The 11,516-nt window shown below is 39.3% G+C and overlaps 4 protein-coding genes and 5 non-coding genes across 9 annotated transcripts; all 9 read left to right on the plus strand.

Moving 5' to 3' along the window:
* Positions 1–315: 315 nt before the first annotated feature.
* On the plus strand, positions 316–2,890 carry LOC130505704 (monodehydroascorbate reductase 4, peroxisomal-like; the record flags this gene model as incomplete). Its single annotated transcript, XM_057000308.1, has 6 exons — positions 316–367; positions 464–544; positions 657–775; positions 903–1,122; positions 1,205–1,323; positions 1,720–2,890. Coding segments are annotated over 6 exons (1,341 nt in total), but the record flags the coding sequence as incomplete, so codon positions are not given.
* A 470-nt stretch (positions 2,891–3,360) lies between these two features.
* TRNAP-UGG (transfer RNA proline (anticodon UGG)) lies at positions 3,361–3,432 on the plus strand. Its single transcript has one exon. It is a non-coding gene; the product is annotated as a tRNA-Pro (tRNA).
* A 165-nt stretch (positions 3,433–3,597) lies between these two features.
* On the plus strand, positions 3,598–4,359 carry LOC130505706 (50S ribosomal protein L12-1, chloroplastic-like). Its single transcript, XM_057000310.1, has one exon. It carries the CDS (start codon positions 3,654–3,656, stop codon positions 4,227–4,229), a length of 576 nt encoding a protein of 191 aa, XP_056856290.1. The 5' UTR covers positions 3,598–3,653; the 3' UTR covers positions 4,230–4,359.
* Positions 4,360–5,405: 1,046 nt separating this feature from the next.
* Positions 5,406–5,501, plus strand: LOC130505708 (small nucleolar RNA snoR1). The gene has a single exon (XR_008941787.1). It is a non-coding gene; the product is annotated as a small nucleolar RNA snoR1 (small nucleolar RNA).
* Positions 5,502–5,560: 59 nt separating this feature from the next.
* LOC130505709 (small nucleolar RNA snoR8a) lies at positions 5,561–5,648 on the plus strand. The gene has a single exon (XR_008941788.1). It is a non-coding gene; the product is annotated as a small nucleolar RNA snoR8a (small nucleolar RNA).
* Positions 5,649–5,715: 67 nt separating this feature from the next.
* On the plus strand, positions 5,716–5,811 carry LOC130505707 (small nucleolar RNA snoR1). Its single transcript, XR_008941785.1, has one exon. It is a non-coding gene; the product is annotated as a small nucleolar RNA snoR1 (small nucleolar RNA).
* Positions 5,812–5,903: 92 nt separating this feature from the next.
* Positions 5,904–5,991, plus strand: LOC130505710 (small nucleolar RNA snoR8a). The gene has a single exon (XR_008941789.1). It is a non-coding gene; the product is annotated as a small nucleolar RNA snoR8a (small nucleolar RNA).
* A 1,914-nt stretch (positions 5,992–7,905) lies between these two features.
* On the plus strand, positions 7,906–9,130 carry LOC130505703 (uncharacterized). Its single transcript, XM_057000307.1, has one exon. The coding sequence runs from the start codon at positions 8,058–8,060 to the stop codon at positions 8,850–8,852; it is 795 nt and encodes a 264-aa protein (XP_056856287.1). The 5' UTR covers positions 7,906–8,057; the 3' UTR covers positions 8,853–9,130.
* An 891-nt stretch (positions 9,131–10,021) lies between these two features.
* Positions 10,022–10,798, plus strand: LOC130505705 (uncharacterized). The gene has a single exon (XM_057000309.1). The coding sequence runs from the start codon at positions 10,022–10,024 to the stop codon at positions 10,796–10,798; it is 777 nt and encodes a 258-aa protein (XP_056856289.1).
* Positions 10,799–11,516: the final 718 nt, after the last annotated feature.

The following is an 11,516-nucleotide window of genomic DNA, read 5'->3' on the forward strand; positions in this document are numbered from 1 at the left end:
ATCGATGCTTTGTCACGCTGAAATGGATCATTTAGATGGTGAAAGTTTTGTATTTTTATAAGATGATTTGGTGAAGTTAACAGTACTTCCAAGATTCAACACATGGACTACGTATATAAGTCACATCAATGCAATCATTAGAGTCTAAGCTATAAGGATGGTATAGTACATGACGTTAATCCATCTTTGGACATGGTTTATCTATTAGTTTTCAACCATGCTTGTTTGGTTATGGATCAATATTAACTGCAATCTTATGTTTGTTTTCATCTATTAATTAGATAGTTAGCTTTGGTGTTTTTTTTTGTTCTCTAGGTTGCACCATATGAGAGGCCAGCGTTAAGCAAAGGTTTTCTGCTGCCAGAAGGTAAGAGAAACCTGGTAGCTTGTGTTTTTCTGTACTCTATCAAAAACATAATTGACTTCATTCATTGTAAGGGTTAATCCATGATCTTATCTCCAGATCCTACACGGCTTCCTTCTTTCCACACTTGTGTTGGTTCCAATGATGAGATTCTCACCCCAAAATGGTACAAGGAACATGGTAATTTACATTTGCACTTTTTTATTTTTTTTATTGAGAAGTACTACTTCACTTGCCTACCATGAGAGAGCAAGTTGTGACAAATTTGTAAAATGCTTTTTTTTTCTTTCAGGAATTGAATTACTCCTTGGAACTCGTGTTAGGTCCGTTGATGTGAGGAGGAATACTCTTGTATCAAGCACCGGAGAGACTATAAGTTACAACTTCTTGATCATTGCAACAGGTGCCAGGGTATGGATTTGCGCAATAATCACAAGTTATCATCCTTGGTTATGTTACAATCTGTTATTACTTACCAACAGTTAATATTTAAATTAACTATAAAGTCAATGGTTTTGCAATGCTACTTGTGGAGCAGGCGTTGAAGCTCGAAGAATTTGGGGTGGAAGGCTCGGACGCTGAAAACGTATGCTACTTACGAGATCTGAGCGACGCAAACAAACTTGCCACTGTGATCCAATCAAACTCCAATGGGAATGCTGTTGTTATCGGTGGTGGCTATATTGGCATGGAGTGTGCTGCATCTTTAGTGATTAACAAGATCAATGTGACAATGGTTCTTCCGGGGGCTCACTGCAGTAAGTACTCTCTCCACTATTGCTCAAAAAGCTAGTGTCTGTGTGGTTGGTTGGCTTGATCTTTTTCGGTTTCTTATGACAGTGGCGCGTCTCCTTACGCCTAAGATTGCAACTTTGTATGAAGACTACTACAGTTCTAAAGGAGTGAAGTTTGTCAAAGGAACTGTTATGACATCATTTGAGTTTGATTCGGATAAAAAGGTTTGATAATTTTTTACTTGGGATTTAACTTGGAACTAGAGATGGAAACAAGCAATAGAACTAAGCCTGGGATTTTGAACCGAACCAAACCGAAATTTAGGTGAGTTCGGTTTGATTTGGTCGGCTTTCTAAAAAAGTTCGATATATGGATTGGTTCGATAATCGGTTACTTAGATTTTCTTCTTTGAAAAAAATTATACCCAGATCATATCAGAAACTCAAACCAAACTAACCAAAATTAACCGAATTTATCCAAAATTTTAATAAAATTAAACCAGAATCGAACTGAAATCAAAAACTTTGGTAGGATTTTCAAAAACCGACCTAACCGAACTAACCCAACCCGCATACCTAAATAGAACAGAGGAGCCTTCTGATCTCGAGCATTGTTTGCAGGTCACGGCAGTTAATCTTAAAGATGGGACCCAGTTACCAGCTGATTTGGTCGTGGTTGGAATTGGAATACTACCAAACACAAGCTTGTTTGAAGGACAGCTAATAATTGAGAAAGGAGGGATAAAAGTGAACAGCAAAATGCAGTCAAGTGACAGCTCTGTATATGCAATAGGGGACGTAGCTACATTCCCAGTGAAACTATATGGAGAAATGAGGAGGCTGGAGCATGTAGACTCCGCTAGGAAATCTGCACGGCACGCAGTTTCAGCGATCATGGAGCCAGAAAAGACAGGAGACTTTGACTACCTGCCGTGTTTCTACTCAAGGTTCTTTGCCTTCTCGTGGCAGTTCTATGGAGACCATGTTGGTGAAGTTGTGCACTTTGGGGAGTATGAAGAGGGTAAAGTGTTTGGAGCGTACTGGGTTAAAGAGGGTCACCTTGTTGGCACTTTTCTTGAAGGTGGGAGTATAGAAGAGTATGAAACTATCTCAAAGGCCACAGAGATGAAACCAGTTGTTACTGATATGGAAGAGCTGGCGAGAGAAGGACTCAGGTTTGCTCAGACCGTGGTGAGTCAGCAGGTGGTTCCTGAAGTTGAGGTTGTTCAGAGCTCTGAGATAATGAGGCAGACGTCAACAGTGGCGATGATGGAGAAGCCCTTGCATGCGTGGCATGCCGTGAGTGGAGTGGTTGTAGCTGCGTCTGTGACTGCATTTGCGTTTTGGTATGGTAATAAGAAACGCCGTTGATGCAGGGCCGGTTCAATAGTATCATGGGTCGTGGAGCAAAACCTTTTTTAAAATCAATAAACTAATATTTTTTTGAAAATATAATAAATATTTGTTTTTTTTTTCAAAATACCAGAAGTATTTTCTAAAATAAAAACTCAAAATACTTTCACATGAAAAAATTCTGGACCTGTTTTTATTTTGAATATAAAAATATATGTATTCTCTTTTTAAAAATTGGAGCCGTATTTATTATAGAGGGACAGCGGATTGGACCCTGGGTACCGCGTACAAGCCCGCACTGGTTAGATGGTGAAATGATTCATTGGAGGGGTGATTTTATGTTGTTTGTAGGCTTGTAGCATTGGTGGGGATATATAGAAAGGGGAGAAATCGAAACTAGTCAATGTGATAACATTGGTATAAGATTGCTATTATATGATTCCACTACCGACAACAAATGTTTTTTCTTTGCTAAAGAAAAAGGAAAGTAGAGTTACCATTATCAATCGAAACAAATGTTTCACTACGAACTTTGGTTCAAAGTCTTTGCAGCCCTTTCTTGCCACTTGCGGAGAAATGGTAATGTTAGAATGCGATAATGAAAACGAAATTTAACGTGGTTGACCAAATTAACTATGAGCAGGATAAAGAAAGATTCAATTAAAGTTACAAGAACGCTGATGGACTCGACTCGTAGGCTTAGGTCTAATAAAAGTAACCATGTCAATCTATATAAGGGTAACTTTATACCGTTTGGGTCCTTTGGGGAATGGGACCTCTTCATCTGCATATAGTAGATCTCCGTACTGTCTAATGCTACCGGTTTAGAACAGTATCAAGACATACATTAACATATCTTGTGAATTGTGATTAATGTTATGGAACAAATATGTTCATTTCTCTCAACAAGGGCGTTTGGTCTAGTGGTATGACTCTCGCTTTGGGTGCGAGAGGTCCCGAGTTCGATTCTCGGAACGCCCCCTCTTTTTTTCCTTTTACATCCTCAAGGGTATTTTCGGTGCAACATCATCTACGTGTGCTCTGAGGCGCATGATAGCAAACGTAAGCGTTAACATATTGACCAAAATACCCCTTATCCTCTGTTTTTCTATCCTCTCATCTTCTTCGTATCTCATTATCCAACACACTCACACAGAGAGAGAGAGAGAGAGAGAGAAACAACAAAAAGCTAAAGAGCGAAAATGGCAGCGACGACAACTCTCTCCACCGCAAGCTCAATCCTTTCCCCAACTCTCACCTCCTCCCACGCCTTCCTCTCCCGACCCACCACTCTCGAATTCCCATCTCGCTTCCTCTCTTCCTCCTCCTCCACGACCATCAGCCACCGCGCGACCCACCTCCGCCCCATCTCCGCCGTCGAAGCCCCCGAAAAAATCGAGAAAATCGGATCCGAGATCTCCTCCCTCACCCTCGAGGAGGCCCGCATCCTCGTCGACTACCTCCAGGACAAGTTCGGCGTCTCCCCCCTCTCCCTGGCTCCCGCCGCGGCGGCTGTCGCCGCTCCGGGAGACGGCGGTGGCGCGGCGGCCGCGGTGGAGGAGCAGACCGAGTTCGACGTGGTGATTAACGAGGTGCCGAGCAGCTCGCGTATCGCGGTGATTAAGGCGGTGAGGGCTTTGACTAGCTTGGCGTTGAAGGAGGCGAAGGAGCTCATCGAAGGCCTGCCGAAGAAGTTCAAGGAAGGTGTGACTAAGGATGAAGCTGAGGAGGCTAAGAAGCAGCTTGAAGAAGCTGGTGCTAAGGTTTCCATTGCTTAAATGTGTTTTAACAATCTCAACTTTTTTAATATAAAAATTGTGTTTTTATTTCCCGAGTTTATGGGTCTTTTTGTTTGAATTGTTGGTTAAGCTTTGAGAAAGTATTGTAATTTGAATCAGTTTCGTTTCACCTTGTGGGTTTTTTAGTCTTTATCGTTTAAGATGCGCATAAGGTGTTCGATGAAATGCGTAGCTGAAATAAAGAAATAAGATAGAATTGAGATTTGAATAGAAGATACAAAAAGTTTTGAGCTTTGGTAGCTGTACGTTTTTTTCCCGACAATAATCGAAGTGCGTGCGTTTGCTTCTTGAATGAATCTGATAGTCACTAGTGCAATGCCAATTCGTTACTACTCCCGCCTTAACATTGGAGCTCAAGTGCCCTTCTTCTTTTGAAATGGAAATGGAGTGTTCGAAAAGAAGCTTGAGGAGATAAGAGCGTTGCATATTCAATCAGAGGGAGAGAATGCGGAAGAATTGAAGAGGAAACAAGAAACTTCCTGGACAGGGTAATAAGGAACATGACTGCTCGGTACTCTTCATGTCTTGTTAAATATGATGATTGATTAGTGGAAGAAGACACTAATGGTTCCATAATAGGCTCTCAATATAGGCCTTTTAATCTTAATCCTGTGATAACTAAAAAGGTGCGCACATTAACTACGAGGAGCTGGTTGAAACAACTGAAAACGGAAATGAGAAGAAGGAAGCCGAGGGACGAAGAAACGGGAGTGAACCAAGAAACTTGCTGGACAAGGTAAGAAAGACGACTTGTTCGTTCCTCATCAAGTCTAGTTAAATAGGATGTTTGTTTATTAGTACAGGAAGACACGCTTTGAGGCGATTAAAGTTCTAAGATTAAGGTTTTGTTATGGTGGTTTATCAATGGGCCTTTGGCCTTAATCTTGCGACAAAGACAAAGTTGCACAAACAAATTAAGAGGAGCTTAAATGACGGCGAGGGTTAAGCTGGAGTAATAACACTTCAGATGGGCCTTACATATTTATAAACCCATTACTTATCTATAAATAAAGTTTGCGATTCTACAAGTTTTACATTATTTAACTTATAAACCCTAGTTCGTATGCGTCTCTCTCCGCCGCTGACACCTTGTTGAGTCTCTCAGTTTGTGAAGGGTTTTTGATACTTGTTTATTTTGTAAGTTTTGTTTTTTTTGGCGAGGATGAATAAAGCTTAATTATTTCTGACACCTCTTGTATGAGGAGAGTCTGATAAACTCTTCTTTGAGCACATTATGCAATACTCTGAGCCTTTTAGTTTTGTTTTCTTAATAGTTTTGGTTTTTACAAGTAGAATTTGGAATAGGGTTGTGGATTGCGATGATTGTAAAAGTAATTCCTCGTACTGAATAGCCATTGGCTTGATAGACTCACGTTACACCCATAGAATATGAGCATCCTTAACCTTTTTTTTTCTTCTTCAATTCTATTTCTTTTATTAATTTTGTTTCTTTTAATTGGTTTTTGGCGAGGATGATCAATGCTTAATTATTTCTGACACCTCTTGTATGAGGAGAGTCTGATAAACTCTTCTTTGAGCACATTACGCAATACTCTGAGCCTTTTTTTTATTTGAGAAAGTCTTTTTTTTTTTACATTTTTTAAATTCTTAGGATTTACGTAAACTTAATATTCATTCGATGTGGAAAAGGGTTTGGTTGCTATGATTGTAAAAGTAATTCCTCGTACTGAAAAGCCATTGGCTTTGTAGACTCACATTACACCCATAGAATATGAGCAACATCACCCCTTTTTCTTCAAGTATATTTATTTTCTTATTCGTTTCCTTGATGTTAAAGAATCCGTATTATATTGATGAATAATACCTTGCATATTCATCGTTTTAATGTCGTTGGATTCTCTAGAACTGACCAAAGTTCAAGATTCCTTTACCATTTAAACATCACACTTTTTTTTTTTAACTTAACATCGCACATTCTTGCTAACTCTTAAATACGTAAGACAGAAACTACCTATTTCAAACAGAGTAATTAATTTATCAAAAAGAAGTATTTTAGAAGTATAGGCTTCTTTTCAGTCTTAATGCATCTTAATAGGTGTTTTAGATATCATGGAAGAAAGTCCTTTGTTGTACAAGCTATTGTCGTTCCGTCGTTGTAGCGATTGAATGTTTGTCCCCTCGATTGGTTGTGTAGATGATTGATGTCCGATTATGCTTATGTTTCTTCTCGTGGGTTTCTGCCAACAGGCCTTATTCATAGCTACTACTAGCCCATTTCTTTACGGTTAAAATTATATATTCATATATCTTAACAAGTTAATAACATTTTGCTACTTTACTTTGACTTATATGTACATTTTGTTAAACAACGAAACATTAAAAGTTAAATAATCTATATGAATATAAGATCGGCTAAAATATAATGACTTGTTTAATAGACATTTGATTTTCGACAATTAGGCCTTAAATATTAAGGAGGGAACATTAAATGCACTAGTTTTACGATTCCAGTCAAGTTAGCTTCGCTCATAAGACTTTCAAAAAAAGATTTGACAATGACATCTAGAATTATTATACGTGTATTCTACATCTTCCTGTCCCATGTGAATCGTATTTCTTATAGCAGGAGCCAAATCTATTGCTTTCAATTATATATTTTCGTTGATAATTTACAACATAAACAAATAACTTTGAACGTTCGTTTTCCAGAAGCTCAGATTACAAGAAAAAAAGCAAAATGAACTGATGCAACTCAGCAGCAATGATTCATGATCTGTGATCCGATGTACTTCCTGATAATGGGATACTTGGACTACATGGATATTTTAGTAGTTAGAGCGCCAGCTTGAATTAAGCTTTATATATTCGCCATGTGTATCATGAATACATGTTAAGATTTCAAATGGTTGAAAATATTATATGACTTTCTTTTGTGCCACATTTTTGTGTTCTGTCGGTAAATTTACCTTCTTAATGAAAATAAATGATGAAGTATAAATATTTCTCACACAAAAAAATTAAAATTAAGCAATTTAACTAATTCTGCCAAAACTACAAACTCTGTCCTGATGATACACGTTCATTGTTTTACGTCAATGAATCTACTAATTGAAAGTTAAAGAGCTTTTACACAAAATTGATAATTCTGTTTTAGTATATACAAATTTCATTAATCAGTTTACGTATAGTTATTAAATATTTGAGAGAAAAGAGTATGTTGTGATCTCTGTGTATGATAGCTAAATTCAATTGATTGATCATCATTTACAAAACGATAAGATAACAAGAAACAAACTACCATTTTAAACCACAGTATAAAAGTTCCAAGCACATTCTAAAACAAATGTTAATTAAAACAGTCCTATCATAGCATCATAACGTATAGTTTCCAACAGAATTCAGTCCATATATTTAAAGGGGTAGTTTTGCAATGGGTCCAAAAACTAAATTGCGCAATTATTAGTATTTATTCATTTTTGGCTTGTACTTATTCAAAATAGTTTTCCTTTTGTTTTCTGTGTATTTAACAGCAGTTTATAACTTTATTAGCGACTGATTTAAACGTATTAATGTCCACCAAGGACTTCCGGATCAATTAGCGGGATACGCTTCTAGAAAGTCCACGTTACGCTGTTTGATGCAAATGACACATTAAGCTTCTCTAATAAAAAACTACTCAAAATTGCCATTTCCATGTGACTAAAACTCTTCTCCTATATAATAAGTTCATACGACTGTGTTACAGAAGGTGGCAAACCGAAAGGCCATTAAACAAAAACTTTCAGAAGAAGAAGAAAGTGATCATTCACACATATAACAAGATACTAAGATTAGCTTCTAAATAACATGGAGAAGATAGATGATGGTGACTATACTGCCACCACAGCTTCTTTTTCACCTAGCTTCAGCACTTACTCAGGCAACAACCTCGTCAAGATCGCCGAACGGGTCGGTGGCGACCATTATAAGGAGAAAGGAGACGACGCGTTCGAGTTCGCGACTCTCCAAACGGTTCACGAGTCTCCTCTAGTATTCCCGGTTTTTGATAAGAAACATGAAGATGTGTCGCCGGAGACGGTTGTGGCTCCGTTAAAAGATCTCTTCCTCCGCGAGAATGAACATTCACCACCGCAGCAGCAGACGTATTCATCTTCTGATGAAGAGGAGGAGGAAGAAGAAGAGGAGGATGAGCTAGACATGATCCCTAGCGAGATATACTGTCCATGGACGCCAGCGAGATCCCCGGTGGAGATGACGTCTCCTTGTAGAAAGAGCAAATCGACAGGATCGTCGTCTTCGACGTCGGCATGGTCGAGGAGACGATGGAAAATTAGAAACCTGCTTAAGAGAAGTCGCAGCGACGGGAAGGAATCACTCGAGTTCTTGAACTCGAGCCCTGTTAACAACATAGACAAATCTTGTTCTTCTTCTCCTTGTCCGAAGAACAAGGAGACGGTGAAGACAAAGAAGAAGGAAAAGGAGAAGGAGAAGGAGAAAGTTTCAGCACACGAGAAATTTTACCTGAGGAACAAAGCAATGAAAGAAGAGGACAAGAGAAAGTCATATCTACCGTACAAGCAAGAACTTGTCGGAATTTTCTCCAACATTCACCGACACGGCAAAGCTTTTCCTCGGTTCTGATCTGATCCATGACAACAACTAGAGTTTTGTTGTTTGATTGTTTATTATCTTTAGAAAATCATTTTATTTCCACAAAAAAAAAGATGCGAGTTCACATTCGTTATCTAAAGTACTAGTGGTATCGGTTTTTAAATTATATTTTTCTCGTTTTGTACGCAGTTTGATGAACGAAATTTCATCATGTTCATACGATGTTGTATATTTTATAATTTGGGTTCATGATTTTATGCAAATGTAGTTGCAGATATTACCAGACGTGAAATATAGATGTAAAAAAACGTGAAACTATTGTATAAAGACGTTGCAAGTTGCTTGTATTTTATTATTATCTATCTTATTAAAACAGAAATATTACAACTTCTTCTAGGTAGATTTTAATGTTGGACCTTATGTAATTAATGCTATATTAATCTACTTATTATTAAACATGTTTTTTTTATAAATAATTAACATCAACCATTACCATAGTTTTTCACTTTTTACCTTATTATTATATCCACTACGCATATTTTCTTATATTACATATATTTTACTATAAGCTAGATACATCCACTAGCATATTATACTATAAGATAGATTATTAATAATACCTCTAAATATTGATTTTGAGTCTTTGGACAAATTGATGGTCATATTTTTTTACCATCTTGAATCATGTAAACGTGATTAGACATATTCCTAATGGGAGAGAGAGAGTTGCTCCCAGGCACGAGACACGAGGAGTTGACGGATGGCTCCAAACGCACAGCCCGAGGAGAGCGACATGTCTTCCCCTACCAGAATTAGAAGGTTTGTAGAGTTTTCCCCTAACACGCCAACAGAAAAACCCTATTTTCTTACCTCAACTGGCACCCTCCAAGACTTTCAAGATCCAAAGGGTTACAAATTTCTGGCTTCTGGGATGATTTTTCAAGCTCTATAGATCACAAACGCTCAAATTCCACGCACATTACTACTGTCACAACAGACCTCTCGACAGCGGTAACATCAAGAATCAAACTACGGCCCCCTTTCTAGCAACATCAGTCTCCTAGCTAACACAAAGAAGAATCTCTTTTACTGCTCGGAGTCGACTTGTAACTCCTCCAGTGGTAGTAAGGCTCTCTAGTCTTTGTTAGCTCAGATCTTACCTCTGCATTTTAAACCAAACTCTCAAATCATCCCAAAACATGGCTAGGCGCCTCACTGCAACAGAGAAGGGTAAAGGAATTCTGATAGAGACAGACCAACCTCTAATCAAGAGAATCAAAGCCCCACGGCTCGACAACGAAGCACTCATTAGAGAACACTCTCGCACTTTGATAGGACAAACCACAAACAACCAGGAACAACGGATCTGGTCTCTCATCCAGTCACTCCCCCGCAAATGGAGCATCCAAGGAAGAGTTGAAGGAGTTGACATAGGAAACGACTGCTTTCAGTTCAAATTTGAGAAGGAAGAGGACCTACAAAAAGTGTTAGACAACAGACCCTACCATTTCAACTACTGGATGGTCCTACTTCAGAGATGGGAGCCTGTCATTTCTGCTACTTTCCTGTCTCAGATTCCTTTCTGGATCGAGATAAAAGGACTCCCCCTCCACTACTGGCATGACCTAATGGTGTGCAACATAGGAGACGAACTAGGCACAAGAGAAAAGCATGAACTCACATCAAGAACTGCACGAGTCAGAGTCGCTATCGATGGTCTAAAACCACTAGTAAAGGAAACTATAATAGAGTTCGACTCAGGGGAAGAGGCAAGGATTACCTTAGAATACAAGCGTTTGGAGAACCACTGTTCTTTCTGTCAACGCCTCTCCCATCTAAGCTCACACTGCCCAACCAGGAGGGAAGCCGAGAGTATCACAAAGCGGTTAGGCTCCGAGTACCGGAGAATGAGGTACCCAAATACAACAAAGAAAAACCCTCATATCAGAGTCGCCAAATCCAAACGACAGAGCTGAATAAGCAAGAGGTAAGGAACTACTCACATAAGCATCCTTTCCAAGCTCGATTGGACAGACATGGACACCCATTTGGCGAAAGGATAAGCACAAAGCAGACAAGAGCTCCACCCCCGCTCATGTATACCACCAGGAAAATGAACAAGATGAGATGAGAAGAACTGACGCAAACTCAGAGAATGCCCTTTTCGGGATATCACCACAACACGTGAAGGAAAGAGGAAGAGATCTACCTAGACGTTCATATGATCGTTTCTCTCTCCCACAAAGAGAAATGAGGCAATGGAGAGAGAAATACCCAAAGGCTTATCAGGAACAGGAAGTGAACTCCCCTGTACCTCGAACTTCAGTTATAGAGCAAGAGATGGTCCTACAGTCGGAGGCACAAGCTCAGTTCCAAACACCTCAACGTCGTATACCGTCAAGGGAGGAAATTATTGAGGAGCTCCATGAGACAACACGCCAATACGTCAATTGTCCAGACCCCGTTGAATCGGCTGCAAGGAGACAACGTGTGCTCCAAGGAGATGCTCAGGGTGATACGGAAGAGGCAGCCGACCGCCTCCTAGCTGTAGCTACTGCAAGGATCCAAGCTGAAAACACTGATCTTCACCAGCAACCCGTTCCATCAGATCCCCACGTGATCCAGTCCCCTGAAGTAGTAAACCTGCAAGGTGGAGAAAGCTTGGTGATTACACATAACTCAGATGGAACTCAA

This window comes from Raphanus sativus, unplaced genomic scaffold (assembly GCF_000801105.2).
Source record: "Raphanus sativus cultivar WK10039 unplaced genomic scaffold, ASM80110v3 Scaffold2521, whole genome shotgun sequence".
NCBI lineage: Eukaryota > Viridiplantae > Streptophyta > Magnoliopsida > Brassicales > Brassicaceae > Raphanus > Raphanus sativus.